Source organism: Medicago sativa, chromosome 6 (genome assembly GCF_051527215.1).
Source record: "Medicago sativa cultivar Bolivia chromosome 6, Bolivia_mono, whole genome shotgun sequence".
NCBI classification, from domain to species: domain Eukaryota; kingdom Viridiplantae; phylum Streptophyta; class Magnoliopsida; order Fabales; family Fabaceae; genus Medicago; species Medicago sativa.
Window position 1 is genome coordinate 45,742,554 of NC_140754.1, and position 25,383 is coordinate 45,767,936.

The window sequence follows — 25,383 nt, forward strand, 5'->3', positions numbered from 1 at the left end:
GGAAAGTCTAAGATCGCTTTATCAAGATACGCTCTACGCACCAAGAACTTTTCTTACATGCCATATCTCTATGTTGTACGATTAAGAAAGACCTAATTTGTCATCATCGTACCTTCCTTTACTTGCTTTCTAAACTTGTACATCTTAAGACATATGTTATTCATACGTAAGCACAAAACACGTTCAAACATTAAGTTAGAAGTTACGTTGAACAAACAAGAATTCTGGATTCATTTTACGGATTAGTCCCAGGAGGAGCAGCCCCGGAAGTTAATCCTTTACTACCGGTAAAAATGCCTAACAAGGCGTACCGGACTCCCTTAGTGAACGTGCAGGTCCCTTACGGCTTACCCCATTCCCCTTGGAGAACCTTTTGTACCCAACCTTGGAAGGTATACAAAAGACACGACACCTTACTTCTTAATAATCTTATTCGTATGATTCTTGTCTTATCTTACTTCTGAATAGATTAACTATTCGTTATTCTTCTTATTATACAATCTCAAAACTTAACTATCTAATTCTCGATATATAGATTGAGGCTCTAAGTTCTCTCCCTTTATCATAGTGTAGCTTGCTACCCATTCACGACTTAGCATTTCTCTCATGTCATGCTTTGCCATCACAAACGAATACTTGCTTCACTCTTTTATTTTCAAGAAAGCATTTGAAAGCCTATGCCTTAGGACATTGTTATGAGGGGTTCACTTATAAAAAAACTGTTCAAGGAAAACAGCTCGAAGAACGACCAAAGGCAAGAGGCGAGCAAACAGCGCAATACTGCACTGACTTACTCGCCTAGGCGAGTACAAGAGCTCGCGAGGCAAGCTGCCTTACTCGCAGCTGCGAGCAGAAGGCGAGCAACACCCCCCCTGCGGCCTTCGAGCTCGCCGTGGCGAGCAATTTACTCGCGAGGCGAGCTTTGACAGTCCAAAATCACCCAAAATGGTGTTTTTGATCAAAAGACCTCATATACAAGTATCCCAAAGCATAATATGACCCTTAGGAACATTTAAACCTATAAAAACAGTCTTAGAGCAAGTATCCATAAGCAAAACAAGCATCACATGAAAAGGGGCAAATAATTTATATGTATAAACCCTAACAAAACAACTACTCTTTCACAAGCAAACACACAACCCATGGAAAGGATCTATCTAAGAACTCACCTTAGGATGATTAAAAAGTAGACTCACACAAGCTCAAGCTCTTGACAACAACTTATCCACAAACCTTAGATATGAGAAATCTTTGGTGAAGCTTGCACCAACTTCCTTGCCAACAAACTAAGCCTAATCTCTAGTCTAGTGAAGGTTTGGAAGATGATTGAGTGGTGATTCAAGTTTGGGTGATGAGTAGTGGTGATAATCTTAGAGAGAAGGAAGAGCAAAAGAGAAAGATAGAAAACCTAGAGAGAGAGTGGAGAAAATATTATGAAGGTAAAAGTCCCAAAATCATATAAATATCTTCCTCATGCGAATTTCCAAAAATGTCCCTCGCCTTAAACGCACACATTGCATCGTTTTCGAATCCTACATCAGTTCCTATTAAGCGGGATGTTACATGTTGGGTAAATAGCGTTTTTTGAGAAGCTATTTCAAGTAGCTTTTGAGCTTATAGCTGGTAGTTTTTTATATTTTCTTCCAATTTTAACCCTATTAATTTAATTTAATTATTTTTTAAAAAAACATGTTCATAGCTTAAAAAATAAAGGCCAAGTTCGTAGCTTATTTTTTACTAAAACAACTGTCACGTTTTCTCCTTTGAAAAAAAACTGTCATGCTTTATTTTATTTTTTAACTAGTAATAGACCTGTGCGGTTAAGCACGGGTCACATATCATTGTGGTAATCATATAAAAAATAATTACTTTGTTAGTACCATCAAATGTTTTTTTCTTCATATATTATATATAAAAAAATGTTAAATATTTGAATCGCGTATGTTGTGGATTTTATTTTCTTATGTACACGAAAACAAATTTTTATATACATATATAAGAAAGTCAATAAAATAATTTTTTTAAAACTCATGATTATTTTCAAAATATCAACATCAAAGTAGTGTTTCTATTAAATAACTTTTTATTTTATATGCAAAACACCGTTCAATGTTTTCACCGTATCCATTGTAGATTTTATGGGATTTATCTACAGAAATATTTTCTTATGTTAATATATGAGAAAGTTGATATGATAAAATCGTAGAAACTCATTAATATTGTCAAAATATAAACATTAATATAGTATTTCTATTGAATAACTTTTTATTTATATGCAAAACACCGTTCAATATTTGCACCGCTCCCGTTGCAAATTTTATTTGTTTATATATGCATAAATAAATTTTTATGTACATATATGAGAAAATCGATATGATAAAATTTTGAAAACTCGTGACTATTTTCAAAATATCAACATCGATGTAATGTTTCTATTAAATAACTTTTTATTTTATATTTAAAACACCGATAAATATTTGCACCGCACTCGTTGAAGATTTTATATACTTATATATACAAAAGATTTTTTTTTTAACAATATGTAATAGTCAATATGATAAAATTTAGAAAACTCGTGACTATTTTTAAAATATCAACATCACTGAATTGTTTCTCCAAAATACAGTTAAATATTTACACCGCACTCATTGTAGACTTTATGTGCTTATATCTCCAAAATCAAATTTTATGTATACCGATATGAGAAAGTTGATATGCTTAAATTTTGAAAACTAATGATTATTTTAAAAAATTTAACATTATTGTATCGTTTCTATTAATTTTTTAAATATGCAAATTATTAAGATTAAGAGATTAAAATAGATGAGAACAAAATGACGATATAGAGAATTAGTTAGGCTAGAAAGATATACAAAAATATATATAATAATTTTTTCAAAATGAATAAATTTGTATTTTATTTTGTAAAATGACGATGAAACCCGTAAAATTAAGAAGATTGTGAGGATAATTATGAAATTTTACTCGAGTAAGATTTTCTAATTTTCTTATAGTATTAGTAGGAGTAGATTAGTAGTAAAAGTAGATATTTAAATTTGTTGTGTGGAATTGAAAAAATAGTTGCCCGTAATTACCATGATAATATATTGGCTTTTAAGAAGGACAATTATGAAATTTTGTTGGATTTTGATTTTGATATATTTTTTTAATAAATATATTGTTTTTTTAATAATTTTTTTATATATTGTTAGTAGATTAAAAAAACAAATAATATTTAAAATTTTAAAGTATTCCAAAGACTTATTAATTTTGCAACACAAATACAAATATTGGTGGAAATTTGTTATATCAACTTATCAGTGGAAGTACAAATTAGGAACAATTTTTTTTTTGTAGAGAACAAAATGGCTGCACCTTTTTGTTTTTAATTAAAAAACAAATAATATTTTAAAAGTATTCCAAAAACTTATTAATTTTGCATCCTAAAAAATAAATATTTATGGGTTGAATTTGATGTGAAATTTTAATTGTTTCAAGCCCTAGGGTGTAAATTAATTAAGATTGTATACCTAAATATAATTAAATAAAAATAAAAAATTACCTTATTAAAATTGATTTTTTATATAGAAAAATTGACTCAATTATTTGACATTTAATGTTACATTTATATATTATATTTTGATTGGTTGATATCTTGAAAGGATAAATTACCCTTAAACAAGAGAGGGTAATCTAGGCCTCACCAATTTCCCATCAATCTTTCTCAACACTTGTGAGGCTTCTGTTATTTTTCCCATTTTACACAAGGCATTGATCAAGGTACCATAAGTAACTTGATCCAAGTGAAATCCAAGTGCAAGCATATGGTCGTGAAAGTGAAGAGCTTCCTTGACCTTACCATTACCACACAAACCTTTGATAAGAGTATTAAAGGTAATAGTATCCGGGTGATAACCCATCTTAAGAATCTTGGACAACATAGAAAAGGCAAAATTCAATTCAGCCAGGTGGCAGTAACAATTAATGAGAATATTGAAAGTAAAAATATCAGGAATAATTCCATGAAATTCCAATTGTTGAGAAAGGGAAATAGTAGTGGGGTAATGTTTGTCGTTAGACTTAACAATGGAACCTAAAATCTTGTTAAATTGAATGATGGGTGGAGGAGGATTCATACGTAGCATGTGATTGAACGAAGAAAAAGCATTATCAACATCAATGGAAGCAACAGATATAGAGTGAGAGTAGAGTCTTGTTCTTAAGAAGGGAATAATAAGAAAAGTGAAAATCGAAGAAGAACTAAACCTGGATGATAATAACAACAACATTGAAGCGGTTGAGAGGAGCGTCGGTGAACGTCGTTGGTGAGCAAAATGGAAATTCGAGAACATCTCTCTTATTCTCTCTTTTTGTGTCTGAAGACGAAGATTTGTGGGTTGATCTAGAAAGAAACCTCAGAGTAGGGAATTTGTTAACACTCACCAAATTACGGTTTCGCCCCCACCACCCACTCCCCTCCAATTTTTTTTTAATTTTTTTTTGTGCTAAATTCCATATTTAGTCTCCTATATAATTTATAAGTTCATTGTGGTAGATTAATTAATAAAAGTTTCATTTCAGTTCCTTAACTTTAGGTGGATCAATATTGTAGATGGTCCACCATAGACCTTATTTATTTTTTTTAAACTCATATCAAAACGGAACTTTTATTATTTAGGGGATCAAAACAAAAATAAAAAATTAATTAGGGGACCACATATGTAATTTAGCCTTTTTTCCTTAAATAGCTTAGTCGTTAGAATTCACCTTTTAAAGTGAATAGGCGGAGGACTTCAGCCTCATGCATATAGCAATGCATTGTCTCTGTCAACATAGGTATGCTCACGGAGACATAGTTAAAACAATAAAATGCATACAATTAAAATTATAAAATAAAAGTCACTGGAATTCTCTCTCATGCCTCTGAATCTCCAAAGTTAAAAACATAGTCAATTGACTGAATCTGCAGTTGATTAAAGTTTATTTGTGAATCCGAACCAAACGAACACGCACAAAGACAATGAATCAATCAATGTTGCACCAAGATGACGAAAAACAACGAGAAAGTACCAAACAAAACATAAAATTATGTGATAATCATTTATTTAAATTAAAGAGAAAGGAATAGTTGAAAAAGGGTTATTTTGGGGTAAAAAAGATACAAAACAACCACCTCAATGAAGAAAATGGAAGAGAGAACATAAAGAGGAAAACTAGGGCCCTGTTACATCTATTTAATTTTTGTTTTCTTAAACTATGAAAAAATCTTAAATGACACTTATTTTAGGATGATGTAGTACTTGTTTAGTATAAGTTTTTTCATCACATCCTTTTTTCAGACATAATAACTGTATATCTTTACATTGTCAATCATTCATAATCATCTGCTCATAAAATTTGTTTGATTTTAATCGTAACTAATTTTGAAGTCACACATATGAATGATTATAATTTATTTAGTGTAAGACATTTTACTATTACTATTTGTAAATCTTGTATTTTTTTTATTGCATTAAATTGTATATCTATTTATCATACTTGATTACAATTTTTTTGCATATACCGCAATCAATTAATTTTATCAAATAAGATCAAAATAAGCTTTATTTGTAGTGCATAATATTGTTCATGTTGGAGTTAAATTGTTCAAATTGCGACGTGATTTAACTGAATTTATTAATTAAAGATTTAAATAATATTATAAAATTGTAAAAATTGTAAAAATAAAAAATTTAAGATACAATTGTAAATCAAATTGTTTAAATGAAATATATGATTGGAAGGAAAAAACAACTGTACCAAAACCTAAATGACATTTTTGAAATTTAATGTAATTTCCCAACAACTAATATCAAGAGTCTGGTTGATTTTGAGAGACGATCTTGAGAAAGTCAAATTCATGTTTGAGTGATAGACACAAAGGAAAGAAAAGTAAAAATTTAAAAGTTCAATGGTGAAGACTTGTATTTATGAAAGAAGTCAATTGAGGATTATCTATATACTCATAGAAAGGAAGCTTGTGGAGATGAAAGATGACAATGAAAGCATCTCAACAGGCAAGCCATTGGTGTAATTTGATTAACGATATTTTGCAATGTTGGTGTTAACATTGCAAAGGAAAGGACCAATGTGACTATGGTGACTCTCTCTAGTATGTATGATGAAAAGTTGTCAGCCTCAAATAAAGTTCATTTGATGAGGCAATTGTATCTTAATATTATACTGTGAAAGTAAAAGTATTTATAATTTATTAATTTACTATTAAAATACATATACTTCTATTTCTTGGTGTGACTAATAGCCTAAGACTTGATTATTGGTTTTTATGTATATAAGCTGGTCTACATTGCAAAATGTGTAATTTTGATACTTGTCTAATAAGGATTTTTCACTCTACACTATTCTTACAACTTATCTATTTGACATCATAAACTATTCCATTCGACTCCAAAAGTTCTAAATGGTATGCAGGAGTTGAATTGCAAAGTTAAACTGTCATCTGACCTGCTTGCACAGTACCTGCATAGGCATGGAACATGGTTATGACAAAATTTAAAAAGTAAACTATAATATATAAGGTTTTGTTTGTTTGTTGGTGAAAGGTTACCTAGTGAAGTTCATCGACACTTCAAGCAGCTGTATATCAAATTGTATCAAGATATTAAAAAAATTACATTGTAAAACAGTCTGTCAAACTTTGAGAAATTGCTATAATAGCAAATTTACAAAAAAAATCTGGTTGAAGTAGTGAATGAACCTAAGGTTTATGGAAAACTATGCTTAATAATGACAATGATTTGATGCAAAAGATAATTGGACCCTAACCCTCTATAAAGGGGGATACAATTCTTCTAATTCATTATCACCAAAAACATAATATTATTCTCGTTATTCATAAATAACAATAAAAAGTCATAGGTCTTGGGCAAACATAGAGGTAAATAACAAAACCAAGTATAAAATATGAACATGTTTAAGCATCTAAGGCTTAAAGGAACTAAACATCAAAACTCAAATTAAAGAAATGGCTTTATTTTTACTAGTCGCAGACCCGCGCTGTCGCGCGGGTTAATGATGAGAATCATATAGAAGCATCGTATGAAGCATATAGAAGCATCTTCTATAACAGAACTATATATCCAGCCAATTTGAAAATGATATTAATACTTCTAATAAAAAGTGGTAATAGTAATATCACAATTTGAATGATTTGTTTTGATTGATTTGCTGCAATTTAAAAATGATATTATTACTTTTGATAAAGGATCTTAACATTGATATTACTACAATTCTTTATCATAAATGTTTTGATGCCAGTAGCTTTGAAATCCAGCCAAGATTCACGTTTCACATAAGCCCACATATGGCGCATACACATTTCACATAACATAATACAGCTGAAAGTCAAATGAGTTAAAAAAACAGAGAACAGAACATAAGAATTAGCATCACTGCTAAAACTACTAATTCTTGCAAGAAAATTACTTGACATCTTCAATTTTCATACACAACACGTTTGGCTTTTTTGTGGTGGATGCACCGTCTTCTTTCATAATGCCTTTCTAGTTGGAGTATTTGTTGAATCAGCAACAATCAAGTCATCCTTAAGGTTTCCTGAATGATTAATTGAACAAATAATTAGTCAAAGTAAATTAGTTAAATAAATCTCGACTATATGCCAGCAAATAAATTTAAATAAAAAAATATATACAAATGGGGCTTGATCAGCCGACTGACCTTAGTCCAGATGCAGGGGCTCCAAAGCAGGATCCATCAATGTTAACCTTAGTCCAACCAATATCCGGAGAGTGCCAGTAGACATTCTCAACAGCACTTAGTGTTTTTGGCCTTAAAGGAATATGAAACATATGTGATAATTTGGTATCCAGCATAGCATATTTAGAAGCTTGAATTATGTTGAAGCTACATCCTACTTCCACAATAACACTCCGAAACATATGTTCCATCGAATGCGCATTATTATTGAAATATCTATCATTATGTTTTATCAAAATCCTCCAGATAATGTGCAGAACAGCTGCTATCAAAACCTGCTGAACCTGTTTGCTCCAGTTACCAACACAATTGTCAATCACATTCAGCCATCCTGAGCAGTCCAGGTCTTGGTCAATCCCAGTGCACAACCTATGCCAAAGCTTCTGCGTTTCTGGGCAGCAGAAGAAAAGATGAGTCGATGTTTCTTCATGTTGATGACAGAAACAGCAGATTGACTCAATCTTGCAGCCCCTTTTCCTAAGATTCTCATCCGTCGGCAACTTGTTGTGAGCTAATCTCCAGAAAATGAAAGACCTAGAGGGAGGTACGAAATTGTTCCAAACTAACTTACACCACCTCACCTTAGGACCAGAGATGTGCAAGGTGTTATAGGCAATTTTGCTAGTAAGTTCTCCATCATCAAAGGCCCTCCAATTCAACCTATCGAGGGAATCATTGATAGAGAGGGCAACCGTGAGAATTTGCTTTGTTAACTCTTCAGACTTTTGTATCAGATACATGGGGATATTCCAATTAACATCCAGAATTGGCAAGCTGAACAAAGTTGAATTATATAGATTAATTGATACCAAAGTGCTTAACAAATAATCAAATTTAGTTACTATAGATATTAAGTATACCCTACGAAAGCCAAGACTTCTACAACGAATGCAGTGGAGATTTACAATGATATTCAAATATATGAAAGTAAAGTAAATGTAGTGTAGCCAAGTTTTTTTAAATTAGCATTGTATTGTATTGTAAGTTATCTAAATAGAAAATTCTACTGATTAGTCTTCAAATGAAATTTATCAATATTCAATTTTAAAATTACCTTGTAGAACTTGAGAAGCATCTAGGGAGACTAAGAAGCATTTGAGAAAATTACTTCAACATAGGAGGTGAAATTGAACCAAAATGAGATAAATGGAAAGCATTTGTGAGTCAACCTTCCATTGAAGTTTGCAGGGCCATTACAAACCTTTCATCAATAAATACAAAATGAGTGGCAAAATGTGAGAGCGCATGCTGAAAAAGCTAATGGACAGATACACCATCAACAACCTCTTTTATGACAGTTCTCCATAATCAAAACAGGATACATGAATGGCATTAATACCATTGAACATAGACATGATCACTTTGATTATTGGCATGCATCGTTTTTGCAATGCTGCTCAAGTTAGAAATCACTTAATACGCACCAAAACTTCTCAGTTAGAATTGTATATGAGGGTATACTTAGTTAGGTGGCAATGAAGCACATGGTGATGAATAATTTCTTTGTTTTGTATTTTTTTATTACAAACTTGACTGATAAGAAAAAGAAAGTAAGAGTACATTCCCATTCACTATGAAATGGTAGTGGAGAGAAGCATAAAGAGAAGTATGACTCAAATTAAAGCTTGAACCAATTGATAGAATATAAAGAGAAGTATGAAATTGCAATGAAGAGAAGCATAAAGAGAAGTACGAAATTGCATCATAGAGACTTCAAAAACTAAAAAGCCATGAAATTGTTCACAAAGCATAAACCAATCTAAAACAAAATGAATTGCATGACATTAAAGCTCTTAATAAAAACCATAAATATATCCCTTTCCAAATTTATTCTACAAAGTGGATCAAGAATTCTTAATTATTATATATCCATCAAGATTATAGTCCATTTTGTTTGTAATAAACAAAGGTTAGTTAGTTATGTAGAACTCACATCAAAATGCAATCCATCTTACCCAATCGTTGCTTTTCAAATCACTCTAAAGGATTCCTATCTCATTGAGTTAATATTTTTAAAAGGAGGAGTGTTTTCCATTTTCATTGAGTTAATTACAGGACTAAAAGGTAGCAGCAGAGGAAAAGAAAAGGGTTGCAGCAGAGGGATTCATCATTAAAAAGATAGATTCAACAATTAATCAAGAAAAAGGCTTTGCTGCCTTTAGGATAAAAGCAACACACTTCTGAAGTACGTATCCAGTAATCATTGCAAACTTCTCATTAGTGAATCGATTTAGCAGGGGAGTTCACTTAACAATTAACGATATCGGTAATCTTCAAACACTGATTTTTCATCCAACAGAAGAATGACTTGGATAAAAAGAATAGAAGAATAATAACTTCACCATCAACATTGGTATCCATTCCAAAGACCAGAAAAAACTCAAATCAACTTATCATTGCTTTCCATTCTACAAAATAAAAAATAGAAGAGGAAGGGTAAGATGAGAAATTCAAATATGTCAAAAGCATAAAATAAGCCTACAAAATCGTTACATGCTATAAGTCCATATACTGTGTAAAAACATACAAAAAGATGTACCATTTTACTTCCTACCTTTTAAAGTGGTTTGAGAATATTTCATTTTTTTGGCCGATAATTAGGAGTTTCATTAAATAGCATCACACATCTAACAGTGGTCAAGGAACATCTTATGGCCCATAAAAATCATACAAAATAGATCAATACATCGTAGAAGAGATACACCAAAAAACAAAACAATCTAATGCTATAGCCTATAAGTCTATAATGATCTTGCAAAACACCCAATGCAATGAACTACCTATTGCTTCAAGCAATGAGATTTAACAGCAAGGCCCCCCACTCGACTAATCAGAGCTCTAAAATAGCCAAACAATGAAACATAATCAGCAGGAAAACTTTGCACACCAGAGGTAAAATCCAGAAGAAAAAAGACAGCAGTAAATACTCTTGTACATCACCTAGTTTCCATGATCCTTCTCAATTTATTAAGAGAACACCAGCAGCAGTAAATACTCTTGTACATCAAGCGCCCACAATTTTTCTGCAGTCCATACACATGCCCAAAAAAAAAACTTAATTATCTTAAAAACAACCTAATCTGATTTATTTCTCTATTGAAACAAATGAAAGTTATACTCAAAGTAAGTGTGTAGGTGTAAAACATATGAAGATAATTTTCAAATTCTTGATCCAAAATTTCAACAGCAAGCAAAATCAAATAGAGGCAAGCCACCGAATTTATTCATCTATGTATCTATAGCAAGGAAAATATAACGAATTATTAATCAATCATTACCTTAACTACTTCCTTTGATGCGGGATTCTCTTCTTGCTCTCAATCTCACCATTCTCCTTCGAACTTATCACTGTAACAGATGGATCACAAATCAAGCAACACAATTGTGAAAGAAGATTGTAGATGGCTGAAATGAATTTGAAAATAGAACCCAGCAAGCGAATTAGAGAGAAATGGAACCCCAAATGCTTAAAACTTACCAGTTACCACCCATAAGAATTGATTCATAAAATGAAAAACAAATTGTAATGATTTTGTTTGATCGTGAGTTGAAATTGGAGATTTAAACCGTAAGGAGAGAGAGGTGGGGAGAGAGTTTAGGTTTGTGAGGAGAAAATTGAAAATGGATTGGGAGGAGAGGAAGAATAAGCTTCCGTATGGGAGAGAGAGAGGGAAGAAGCTGTTCTTCTGTTCTGAAACCGACCTCTGAAACCGACCTTATGCCTTAATTGCTCAATTTTCTGCTTTGTCACGTGAAGCATCATCCTATTGGCTAATTGTGTGGCTATATTTTGCAGTTTCACAACCAATTCACATTGCCGCCCAAACACACACCGAATCATAAGACAAACACACATGCAATGCTCTAGTCATTACAGTCAACATTTGAATCCAAGTTTTGGCGCCCTAGTACTAACTAAGGGCTAAAAAGTCATTACCACAAATTTAAACCCTAGGGTTTTACCGCCAGGCCATAAATCAGTTCAAAATGTCTGAGTATGCTTAGGTTATGGCTAGGGTTTATGTGCAGAACTATTTTCCATTTAAATTTTAAGGATGTGAATCCTTCAGCAGCAATTGGAGCCACAAACAACAGCCATATAGATGTTATAGTTGGTGCTACAGAAAACCGCTCAGACTTCCAATAGCAGCTACCTATCATTTCGCTCTGCTATGCCGCTATAGATGACAAGAAACAGGATCAAAGAAGGTGACTGAGTTTACATGGTTAAGCAGAAATCCAAAACGCACAAAACACAGGCACTGCAACAAAACTGGGGCAAAACAGAAATCCAGTAACCCCATAAAACCACGACTCTACAGCACCAAATGAGAAACAGAGACCAAAAAACCAGCCAAAACCCATCACACACACCAAACCTGAGTATTCTTGATTATGAGTATTCTTTATATGCATAATTCACATATTGGGGCCATTGGAGTATGTGGATTTTGTCTTCTCAGTAGCAACTTTAGCTCAAATCGTCCTAGCAAACCTTGTCAGTTGAAATTGTAAGAGATACTAAGTTTGGAAATTAAAGCACACCGTTATAGAGAAAAATGGAAGTGATGTCAGCAAACCTTGTCAGTTGTTATATCAAACCATTAGCAACATAGAACAGGAAAATGGTGAGATTAGTGAGATCTTTAGCTCAAATCCATATGCCTTGCTTAATGAAATCTTTTCTATCCTTAGAAATAACAAATGTGAGATTAAAGACATCTTATAATGGCCAGAGTAGGCCCCTTTGTCCTGAATGGTACTTTTCCATGCCTTGGAATAGGTTGCATGAATCAACCATTGATTATTTATCATGATTATACCATATTACAAGGCCTAATATGACTATGCTTAGAGGAATTTTTCTTGTGATTTTTGCAAAACAAATCTTACTTCTCTATGACCTGGCAGAAGCAAATCAACAAAGGAAATTGGGGTTTGAACAGTATAAAAGTACTCAATCAGAAAATATTACCTCCAAATAGAACCAGAGTGTCGATATTAAGAGTAAAAAGCCCAAATGGAAGCCATGCCTCTGGATAGATCTTTAGGTAAGCCAGTGAAAATAGAACCAAGGGCCAACCATCCCAAGTGGGGATCTATATACTTCAAGACACAGAAAGTTCCAGTAACAAATCACAGGTCATCATAGGTAAGTCAGGCCATTTCTTTTCATTATCAGCGATGTCGTTCAAAGGTCGTGAAAAATGGTGTTTTGTTCAAATTATGCTAAGCTTTGATGCTATAGCACCACTATTGTCACTATTTGACAACACATTGTACTAAGTAGCGTATAACCACTAATTTGCAACACTTCATTATCGATCTCTTCTAGAAGTGTAACGAATCGGTTTGGTTCAGTGTTTGAGAGAATTAATTGAACCAATAAAAAATATTTGGTCTGTTTGGTTTGTGTTGTGGTTGAACACAACATTTATTTAAGATAATACTACTAATATAGTGTCAAATTAAATAAAAATAATAATAAAATATAATTGTTTGGTTTGTGTTGCGGTTGATTGATTTTGAATGACGTGAAACCGATACCTAAACCAATAGATGTCTGGTTTGATTGGTTTGGAGCTGAACAAGGAAAGAAAGAAAAAACCGAACCAATTTAATCAGTATGGATTAGATCTTCGGATTTGTCGGGTCATTGGTTTGTTCTTATACTCGTAGTCTTTCCATGCGGTCTAAAATTAGTTTCAGGTCCTGTCAAATTTGGTGCATCAGCTGAATCAATAGCATAAACTAAGATCAAGACATCAATGTGTCTATTTGAAAGAAGAAAAAAAATTGACTTTTGACCGGATATTTTTTACCCTATTTTTTATATTTAAAGACAGAAAATTTCTCTTACACAATTCATTCCCTACTTCTCTGTTCTCACTCTTAGTCATGTGAATGCTTCCATTCTACTCTTCTCTAGTCCTCTTAACATAAGTCTGCAAATTATGGGATTGGACAGCTGACGTGCTAACTGTCCTTATCAGGCCACCATGTCATTTGAGATCATATCAGAAAGGAAACGAGGTATAGGGTATAGCCTTTGCTAAAGTGCAACAAAAGCCACATTGACTAATTCTTATCCTAGAAATTTAAAAAAATAAAAAGGCAATGCATTAGAGCAATACTAATTTTTTCAATAGTTAAAAGGTAACAAAGTAATAAAGCCTTGTTTATTTATATAGTAATTAGTAAACTTTTAATTTTGTCTTGATATGGCAACATCAGCATGAAGCAACTTGTAGAACCTAAACAATAGGTTGACATGATTTATATACATAACAAGACCAGAACATTCAGAAGAGAGCACATAAATCATGTCTAAAGACAAACCATGTACTTCTATATTCTTCTGAGATTCTATATTAATATCATAGTTCAAGTTAATTGCAGTTATACAATTAACAAACTCATTGATAGAAACTCAAAGTATACACAATAATAAAAAGGTTCCAATACACCTCAAGTACTCACAAACATGAAGCTGTATATTATCTTTGTCCCCTTCAATTCAATAATCAACTGAATTTTCTATCAAATTTATTGTTCCTTGTGGTCAATCTCTAATAAAATTATTTTAAACTTGCAATTTCATACAACTAAGATTATCCAACCAAGTGAGAGATTCTCCCTGAGTTCCCTTCAATTTTCCAACTTTTTCTTACATTTTCTCACTTCCTCAAACTCAAATTATAAAGCCAGGGCGAGAGACAGGGAGTATGACAAACCTGGAACCTTAACTGTTACCCACTTTCAAGTTCTGAATTTGGCTTCTTCAATTACTTACTCCAACTGAATATTTCTTTGCTGAAAATTGCATCAAGTTACTCGACAACTTTGTTAATATAATTGGAAACTATAAAATCCACCAAACCTTCTTACTTTCAGTTTTGCAGTCCGGAAAACTGATAAGAAGAAAGAATAGTGTGCTATACATTCATAACAAAAAACTGATGAGAAGTTCATAGCACAGCACAAATACATTGTTGAACTCTCAGCATTAATAAATCGTTCGTATGGTTAAAATATAAAAATGAACATAACCACGCATGGATTTAAAGAAAAACTAAATTGATAGTGAGTACACTTTGTAGTCCATCATCCTCTGTAAATGCAATTAAAAGTAAATAAATTAACAAATAAAAAAGATTAGATGACTTTTGTCAAAATTCAAAATAACCTAACATGTAACAAGATATCACCTTAACTAGTCTTCTCTTATAGTAAACCTCTTGCAATCATTTCGCGCAGGAGTTTCTCTGCCCTTTCGTTCTTATCATATTCAAAGAGAGCGCGAATAATTGTTTCATAAGTTACATCATCAGGAACGCATCCATTGTCTTCCATTTTTGACAGCAGGGCCTCAACTTCATCAAGCAAACCCTCTAAACAAAGACCATTGATCATAATATTATATGTCCAAACTGTTAAATTGTAGCCTTTAATCAAAAGATCCTGAAAAATCACTTGTGCATCCTTAAGCCTTCCTTGTTTGCATAGTCCATCGATAAGTATATTGTACGTGTACATATCTAGTTGAATGCCTTGGTCTTTAATTTTCTTGACTAATACAATTGCCTTGTCAACATGATGGTTTTTGCATAAAGCATCTATTAACGAATTGTAAGTGAATATGTCGGCTGGTATACCGTTATCATGCATCTCATCAACAAATTCCCAAGCACAGGGGATTCTCCTTGCTTTGCACAAACCATCAATGAGAGAACTGTAAGTTACCTTATCAGGAGTAATTCCTTTGCAACGCATTTCATTAAAGAGACTTAAGGCTTCATCGACCATTTTAATCTTACATAAACCATTAATAATGATAGTGTAGCTGCGAACATTAGGTGTCACTCTCCTTTTTCCTATGATGTTGAATACATGTTTTGCCTTATTAACTTCATTAACTAGGCAATACCCATCCATTAATGTATTATATGTAACAACAGTAGGTTCCACACCTTTCATCATCACAGCTATCACATTTTTAGCTTCTTTGATCTTTCCTTCCTTACAAAGAGCATCAACCAATATATTAAAAGTATAAACATTTGGGTTGATGTTTTTCAATTCCATTTCATGGAACAAACGGAATGCATCTTTGAATTGACCAACAATACAAAATCCATAGATTAGAGAACTGAAAGTGACAACATTAGGAGAAATTCTCTTTGTAATCATTTCAGAATATAACTCATATGCATCATTTACAAGTTTATCTTTGCACAAACCATCAATGATTGTGCTATACATTACCACATCGGTGTTGACCAATTTTCCTTCGATCGTTCTCAACATTCCCATTTTACATAAGCCATTGATCAAGGTCCCATAAGTTACTTGATTCAAATGAAATCCAAGTGCAAGGACATGGTCGTGAAAGTGTAGAGCTTCCTTCACCATACGGTTAAGACACAAACCTTTGATAAGAGTAGTCAATGTTATGATATCGGGTTGATAACCCATCTTGAGAATTTTAGCGAATATAGAAAAGGCAAAAGGCATTTGACGAACATGACAGTAGCAATTAATCAAGATGCTCAAAGTAAAAATATCTGACCTAATTTCATTGAATTCCAATTTGTGAGAAAGGGAAATAACAGTTGAGTAATGGTTAAACTTAACAAGTGAGGTTAAAATTTTGTTAAATTGAATGATGGATGGGGTAGGATTCATACGGAGCATGTGATTGAATGAAGAAACAACATTATCCGTATGAATATCATTGGAAGAGCGAGAGTGTAATGTTCTTAAGATGGGAATAATAAGAAAAGAGGGATTAGAAGAATAAGAAGAACGAAACCTGACGCATGAAAACAATGATAACATTGAGCAATGGCTGAAGAGAAGTGTTGATGAATGGCACGTCGCTGGTGCGTCTACGAAGAAGATTCGTTGTCGTGGGAGTGAGAATTGGCTATCATTGAACAAACAGAAACAGATTTCGTGTAAAGGTATTCTATAGCCCCCAACATTTCATTTTTTTTTAATAAAATAAATTTTAATAATAAATTAAAAGTTCCCTTATTTTTGTGCAAATTAAAAGTTTCCTTTATAATAATAATAATAATAAATAAATTATTCAAAATAATAATAATAAATAAATAAAAATCCCATAAGGTTACGAAGTTGATAGGTACATTGCATGGGTTGAGGTTCGAACGATATACACCTCACTTGTTCATCTTTAATGATGAATTTTTAGCCAAATAAATAATAATAAATTAAAAGTTGTTTTTCATTCATGTATATGGACTTTCCCTTCTTTGTTTTAGATCTAATAAAAATGGTAAAATAAATGTGAAAATTGCTCAATAAGTACCTTCATCTCCATTCCGATTGAGTTGTAACTTCCCTGGATTGTTTGTGTGTAAAATTCAATTTCGTCATAATTTCTAACCGGCTTTTTTTCAGCCAAACGAACAATGAGAAATGCTAACATGTGCCCTTAGGGTACATGTTAAGGTATTAAAGATAAAAATTATATGTTGGAAATTGTGTCAATTTATTTCTCACAAGATTGAAATTTAATGTTTCTCAATAAATACATTCTCTTTGTGGAAGGACACATGTTATGTGGTACTTAATGAAGAACCATTAATAAGTGTAGCTTAGTTGCTACAACATATATATTAATTGCATTGTTGGGGTTTGATCTTCAAATTCGCCACGCTTAAAATGTGTGAATCTAATCACTATATTATTTAACAAAAATAAAAGGTTTAAAAAAGATCGGACATAATAGAAATTAACTCCAGAGTTATCATCTTTGCCTCAATTTTTTTTAAATTATCTTTATATAATAATAATGATATAAATTAATATTAAAATGTTATTATTATAGATTTAATTCATACGTATTGATAATGTAAATTTTCTTACACAATCAATCATAATTGTTGCATTTTTAAAAGACTTTTATGTTATCTAACTTAAAAATCATCCACTTGTCAAAAAAAAATTAAAAGTCATACAATGAGCTTATGGAGATTGAGTCTTATGAAAGAGAATAATCTCACACGATGGAGCATATAAAAATTTGAATCTTAGTCAAAAGAGGTATACACAATAAATTTCTAAGATGTCTCCAAAAGGATTATCACTAGTGAAGAAGAAGAAAATCTATAAGAATCTATGTGAGACATACTTTTTTGTTGGTAGCTGGGGTTTAAACCTCAAACCTTGCATATATTATTCATTGTCTTTACCAACTGAGCTAAGCTCACGAGGACTATATGAGACATACTTTAAAACTTCTTTAAGGCGTTCATCATCGTGAAAAATAGTCATTAATTCCAACACTATTAGGGTGTATATTAATATTACCCTAGATATAGAGGCCTGCGCGATGCACGACTCGATGCTATATCTTTCTGTATTTTGTGTTTTAAAAAACATATCAAATGTCCTAACAATAAATTTTCTATATATTCAAATACTTATTTGATTTAAAAACAAAAAAATGAGATGCTGAAAATAATGATAACTAATACAAATACTACCAAATATAGTGTATTAATTTGTGAAATTGTTGAATCAAAATATAATTTTTGTTGTTATTTGTCACTTGTTTTGTGAGGCCATGAAGCACGATTTAAAGAATATGCATGTTTTCTAAGTTGAGCTTTCACAAAATTGTTGGCTAAGTACATGTAACATAATTAGGGGATATTATCATCCGTTTTGTGTGAACGCAATGCCTTATACATACACAAATTACTTAAATTCATGTAATAAATAAGGACATGTAATAGCTAGAATAAGTTTTTACCTCTTTTCATAGCTAAAGTTGTATCATATGTGGACATGTGAAAGGTTGACAAAATATATGTAAACCCTTTTGTAGGTGTCAAATATATGTGCAGTTCGTGAACCTTCAACGCATATCAATTCAGGAAGATTGAGTTGTAACTAAACCAAAATGACAATGAAATTCATAGCACTTGTTAAGTAATAGCATATAGAAGGCTTGTTAAGTAATAAGCTACTCTTTCAGGTTTATATTTTGAAACATCAAAAGAAAAAACTAAATCCCATTCAAATATTAATGAAGTTACATGGCAGCAGAAACACATCTAAATAATAACAAAAAGACTTCCAATTGCATTCAGACTTGCATGACAAAGATTGTTGGTAACCTTTCTAGCTCTTACTGTTATATCCCTTTTCAAAACTGTCAAAGCCTTAAGTAAACCTCTCTGTCACTCACTCTTACCTGTATTAACCACGTCACATGCATTGTACTTATTAACCTCTTTGTCAGAATAGCCAAAGAACTAAAGAGGACAACAGAAGTGTTGGCTCACAAGGAGAGCCTAAAAGAACAAGGAATCATCAACCTAGAGACACAACATCTTCACAAAAAACTTTAAAATATTACATATATAGGTCCTTTCACTAATATGTTATGTAGCATTCTCTTTTTCATTCAAAATGTAAAACTTCTTACTCACACTTAATACTCCAATAAGAAAGGGTATGGTTATCACTGTGACTAATGTCTAAGCAATAGAGTTGGCTGGAGGATTGGGGAAGATATTAGGAAGGTCTTAAATCTTATTTTACTTGTACTGTATCTTTATTGTTATTATTTCTATGTAGCACCGACACTTTAGATTGAAGGTATATTTGGTGTCAAACAACAATGCAATAAGGACACATGCAGTTAGTTATATTCAATTATTCTATTTTCTTAAATTATTATAGATGTCGACGTATCAATGTTAGTGTCGTGTACGACGCCTGTGTTTCATAATTCATATATCTCGATTGTTGCGTTTTTGAATCAGGTTAAATATATGTTGTTTGAAACTTAAAACTATTTAAAGATAAAAATAATCCAATCACTTGATATCTAAAAAGGTAAGCATTTCACACAAATAGTAAAGGAAATAAAATTTTATTTTGAACCAAAAGCATGATAGTTTTGTTTCACCAAATTTTTTCTTTGATACTACCCTTTACGAGTAAGAATCAAGCTCGAGAAAATACGGAAGAAAGGGTAACAGTTACAAGAAAGGACATGAACTTTCTTACCATACATCACAACAGGACATGGATTCATGGATTCATTGAGACAACATCTACTAGCTCTCATTATGACCATCATATTTTTCCACAATTACAGGAAAGCAAAAAAAAAAAAAAAAAAAAAAATCAGATTTTGATTTTGGAAGTAGTGATGCCTTTTTTTGTCGTGTCCTCAAAAGTGTTGTCCGATGGTATGGTCTACAGCTATGAAAAAGTATTATGAAAGAGGTTCCGGCTTCGATCCCAACTGCAAAAAAATGTCATATGTCTTATAAAAAAAAATTCTTTTCTGGACACTTGTGGCCAATAGTCAATTCTGCCATCAATCCTTCCAGCCAACTAAAATTTGTCAAATTTCCTTTGTCGCACCATGATGAACTCAGTAATAGTCAATAATGCAAATGGTGTATTATTGAGTTACAAGAGATGAGCAGAATGCTCTACCCTGCAGAAAAGCTATAACCAGAGTACAAGACTCTTTTCAGAGAGAATATCCTCTCCTTTACAAAATGATTAACCAATTTCTGAAATCCTCTTACCTAGACCCTCCCCCCTACCCAAATAATCAATTCTCCTGGAATCTAGGGACACAGAAAAACTACTTTTTCTTGCAGGCCATTTAGAGAGCAACTTGAGGGTAGTAATGTGTATATGCTATTTCAACAGTTGATAACCAAGGATCGTGGTAACTAAAATCATGGCAGAAACATAAGCTTCTTGGATAAATACAAGTAATATATATTCTTCTCTAAAAAAATTGACAAAAATTCCATGAATTAAGCTATTTAAGATTTCTATAGTATTCCTATCTCCGCAATGAATTATGCTTCTTGATACAATCAAAATTTAAATAGGGGAAACAATGAAACAACTCAAGAAAGCATATTGAACAAAGTGTGATTGTAATTATTTTATAATAGTGTCCCACATTATTTTTGTGAAAATATCTAAAAGTCTTGTCATAATTGTTTTAATCAACTCATATTCAACAGAACATACCTTTTTCCTTTCTAAGCAATTGATGTACTCAACAGGAAGCAACTGATGTAAATATCAGTTTTACCAATCCTCAAATTGAAGTCAAATTTAAACTATAACATGAGGAGTAAAAAGCTTCCTACCCACGAAAAGGGTTATATTTCTTCCAATTTATGCTACGAGATAGAATTCCAAATGCTAGAACATGAACCAGCTAGCATATCAAATGAAACCTCCAAATAATTGAGAACATAATCTGAAACCAAATAGGGCTATATATAATATTAAGTCATACTGCAAGAGTAATTACAGAAACACTGTCTTTAACTATGACAGTAAATAAAAAGAAAAATATAATTACTCTAACACTACGCTATGATACTCCTAGACAAGCAAGATCCATGAACACCAAACTAGATATACAATCAACACCAAGAGCGGAAGCAAGATCCGTGAACACCAAACAACATAGACTATCGACACCAAAAGTAGCATCGGAGAATAGCAAACAACATCCATCAAACCAATAGCAGCAACACGTAAATATCTCACAGTGACATAAATAATCAAAATTGGCAACATCCAATAATTTATTTGACTCCTTAATGACACAGTCCACCTCCACTGTGCTCCATTTATACATTACAACAATTGCTTCTTTAACCCTATATAATCGCAATATGAAAAAATCAGCCCAAAAGAATTATGAAAGTAGAGTGTAGACCATCGCTCATGAAGATCCAAGTAAGCAACTTTCCATGCTCAGATTGTAACAATAAGAGTTCCATGTTCCACCCAAGTCAAAATATAAAATTCCTGAGTTTAACATCACATGACCAAAACCAGCACATACCACTTGAAGCTAAGGACATATACATTGAATGAGACAATAACAGGTCAACACCTTATAAAGAACATAACTCTCCTTAAAAATTTATATATTCTAACCTTCTATTAGACACCAATTCATTCACTGCAGGACCGCAGCCACTATTACACTTAACTTTTCTTACCATTCCTTAACAGAAATCCATCCCCTCATTTAGCCAGCATCAAAGTTTAAATTATGTCAGTAAGTAAGAAACAATAAGCATCAATATCCTCTACTTTCTTTATCCTTAAACCATGTGGAACCCAGTATGCCATGGATTGCCACACACCCTAATATACTCCAAGACAACAAAAAATATCACAAATACTCCAAGACATATAAGGTATCAACATATTATAGCCCAACCAGAAAAATAATCAGAAATATCATTCCAAATATCCTTTAAAAACAAGTTGGCCCATGTGTCGGGAGTTACCTCCCTTGTTAATTTTTAGAATTGACCTCTAATTAGATTGAAATATCAAGAACCCATGGGATTCAAAAACAGGGTGATAAAGAAGGAACATGACAAACCTGGAACCTTAATTGTTATCCACTTACATGTTCTGACATTGGTTTTTTCAATTATTTATCCCAATTGAATATTTGATTTGGGAAAATTGCATCTAGTCTCTAGACAGCCAGATAGTTCATATTATTGGAAACCATAAAATCTGTCAAACCTTCTTCCTTTCAATTCTGTAGCAAGGAAGTTCCAAAAACTGATAAAAAGAAAGAATAGAGTGATATGCATTTGATAGGAACCTAAAAGGGAAAAGCAGGGCTAGGGAGAGAGAATAAAAGTTAGTTAGCACTTATCGGTTTTAGGGGATTTTCTGTTATAAAAGACAGGGAAGGGTGTGAGTAATTCACTTAGAGATATTGTTAGAGTTGGTTATGAGAGATTTCTCTCTAGTTAAGAGCATTGAGTTCTAGTAGGAGAGTTCACAGTTCGGTTTATCTTTTCATTTCCTGTTTCCACCATTGTAGAGCTCTTGAGCTCATCATTATACCATTCAATAATATACAGTTTTGTTTTTGGATTTTATGAGTTCTATCAACATTCATTTTGCAAAACTGATGAGAAAGATCATTTCTAATTCTTACTTTATACAATCTCTCAGCAAATTTCTAACTAACATCATAACACAAATACAATGTTGAACTCAATCTCACAAACAACTCCAGCTCTACTTAAATTCAAATCTCTGAAAGCCATAAGGAACCATTGATATCATGAAAGTATCCAAATGAACATAACACACATATTTTAATTAATATTAAATTAATAGTGAGTAGATTGTGTAGTCCATCATCTTTTGTAAATGCAACTATAAGTAAAAAAATTAACAAATAATAATAATTCTATTACTTTCATCAAAATTCAAAATAACCAAATATGTAACAAGAAGTCACCTTATCTAGTCTTTATCTTCCAAAAGACCTCTAGCAATCATTTCACGCAGTAGTTTCTCTGCCTTTTCGTTCTTATCCTTTTCAAATAGAGCGTGAATAATTGTTTGATAAGTTACAACATTAGGAATGCATCTGCCGTCTTCCATTTTTGACAACAGATCCTCGGCTTCATCAAGCAGGCCCTCTAAACAAAGACCATTGATCATAATATTATATGTCCAGACCGTTACATTATAGCCTTTAATCAAAAGATCCTGAAAAATCACTTGTGCATTCTCAAGTCTTCCTTGTTTGCACAGTCCATCCATAAGTATATTGTATGTGTTAATATTTGGTTGAATGCCCTGATCTTTAATTTTCTTGACCAATGATATTGCCTTGTCAACTTGATGGTTTTTACATAAAGCATGTACGAAGGAATTGTAAGTGATTACATCGGCATGTTGACCTCCATCATGCATCTGATCAAGAAGCTCCCATGCATGAGAGATTCTCCCTGATTTGCACAAACCATCAATGAGAGAATTGTAAGTAACCTTATCAGGAGCAATTCCTATGGACCGCATTTCATTAAAGAGACTAAAGGCTTCTTGGACCATTTTATTCTTACAGAATCCATTAATGATAGTAGTATAGCTATGAGCATCAGGAGGCACTCCTATTCGAGAAATAATGCTTAGCACTTGTTTGGCCTTATTAACTTCATTAACTAGGCAATATCCATCCATTATTGAATTGTAGGTAACAACATCCGGTATTACACCTTCTTTCGTCATAACGGCTAACAGATTCTTAGCTCTTTTCACATTTCCTTCCTTACAAAGAGCATCAACCAATATATTAAAAGTATACACATTTGGGTTGATGTTTTTCAATACCATTTCATGGAACAAACCAAATGCTTCTTTCAGTTGACCAATAATGCAAAATCCATAAATTAGAGCACTAAAAGTGACAACATCAGGAGAAATTTTCTTTGCAATCATTTGAGAATATAACTTATAGGCATCAATTACCAATTTCTCTTTACACAAACTATCAATGATTGTGTTGTGCATTACCACATCAGTCATGATCAATTTCCCATCAATCTTTCTCAACATTTGCAAGGCAGCTCTTGTTTCCCTCATTTTACACAACCCATTGATTAAGGTCCCATAACTAACATGATTTAACTGAAATCCAAGTGCAAGCACATGGTCATGAAAGTTAAGAGCTTCCTTGACCTTACCATTAAGACACAAACCTTTGATAAGTGTTGTGAGGGTTACAATATCCGGCTGAAACCCCAACTTAAGAATCTTCCCCAATAGGGAAAATGCAGAAATCATTTGGCCCATGTGGCAGTAACAATTAATGAGAATATTGAAAGTATAAATATTAGGAGTAATTCCATGGAATTCCAATTGGTGAGAAAGGGAAATGACGGTGGTGTAATGGTTGTTGTTAGTCTTAACAAGGGAACCTAAAATCTTATTAAATTCAATGATGGGTGGAGTAGGACGCATACGAAGCATGGAATAGAATGAAGAAACAGCATTATCAAGATTAACATTACTAGGAACAAAGCGATATTGAGAGTATAGTCTTGTACTTAAGAAGGGAATAGTAAGAAAAGAGGGAATAGTAGAACGAAACCTGAACATTTGAGTGGAACCACACAATCGGAGCTTCTGAGCATTGAATGGAAGACGACTACAATTAGGGTCTTGAAAGGGGAAAATGTTTGTTTTAGATTTTTTATTACTTTTATTTCATTTTTGAGAGAATAGTCTTCTCTCAAAGAAATTTCATTTTTCATATTTATTTATATTTCTATTTTCAGGAAAAAAAATTATTTATAGAAATAAATTTATTGAAACGGAGTTTAACAAATTGTTTTCTTTTTTTTTCCTCTAAAAAAATTGTTTTCTTTTCTGAAATATGTAAGAAAACTTTCATATTTATATTTCCAGAAAATTTATTCATAGAAATAAATCTAATAAATTTGAACCAAAGTAGCAAACACCCCCTTATTAAAAGTGAATTTAAACTTAAATGAATTATGTTTGGATATGTTTGCTTAATAATAAATTTGAAGATTCCTTCAAAAAAAAAAAAATTGAAGATATAAAATTTACATTTGAAGACTAAGGGGGTTCTATTTCTTCCACTTGCTCCTTCATTTTTCTTCAAACATTTTCTTCTCTTTCATTACCCTCCAAACTCGGAAACAAAGTCTAAGGAAATTTGGAGGAATAAAGTTCCCATGAAGGTGGTAATAAAATCATTAATTACTATCCATAAATATTGATTTATCAGTC

General features: G+C 32.3%; 2 protein-coding genes and 1 pseudogene across 3 annotated transcripts; all 3 read right to left on the reverse strand.

Moving 5' to 3' along the window:
- Nucleotides 1-4,262, reverse strand: part of LOC146915492 (uncharacterized) — a 92,931-nt pseudogene extending 88,669 nt beyond the window's left edge.
- Nucleotides 4,263-11,054: 6,792 nt separating this feature from the next.
- On the reverse strand, nt 11,055-16,733 carry LOC146915496 (uncharacterized). 2 transcript variants are annotated; one of them, XM_085717872.1, is made up of 3 exons: nt 14,985-16,733; nt 11,255-14,589; nt 11,055-11,124 (listed from the first exon to the last, which is right to left on the reverse strand). In XM_085717872.1, the coding sequence occupies exon 1, from the start codon at nt 16,612-16,614 to the stop codon at nt 15,001-15,003; it is 1,614 nt and encodes a 537-aa protein (XP_085573998.1). In that variant the 5' UTR covers nt 16,615-16,733; the 3' UTR covers nt 11,055-11,124; nt 11,255-14,589; nt 14,985-15,000. The 2 variants fall into 2 exon arrangements, with proteins under 2 accessions (XP_085573998.1, XP_085573997.1); XM_085717871.1 differs by having other exon boundaries at nt 11,255-16,733.
- Nucleotides 16,734-21,013: 4,280 nt separating this feature from the next.
- On the reverse strand, nt 21,014-24,780 carry LOC146915497 (uncharacterized). The gene is made up of 2 exons (XM_085717873.1): nt 23,081-24,780; nt 21,014-21,458 (listed from the first exon to the last, which is right to left on the reverse strand). Exon 1 carries the CDS (start codon nt 24,724-24,726, stop codon nt 23,086-23,088), a length of 1,641 nt encoding a protein of 546 aa, XP_085573999.1. The 5' UTR covers nt 24,727-24,780; the 3' UTR covers nt 21,014-21,458; nt 23,081-23,085.
- Between the last annotated feature and the right edge of the window lie 603 nt (nt 24,781-25,383).

Excerpts from the sequence above, each read along its gene's own strand:
- LOC146915497 (XM_085717873.1), bottom strand. The coding sequence starts at position 24,726 with ATGTTCAGGTTTCGTTCTACTATTCCCTCTTTTCTTACTATTCCCTTC.
- LOC146915496 (XM_085717872.1), bottom strand. The coding sequence starts at position 16,614 with ATGTTATCATTGTTTTCATGCGTCAGGTTTCGTTCTTCTTATTCTTCT.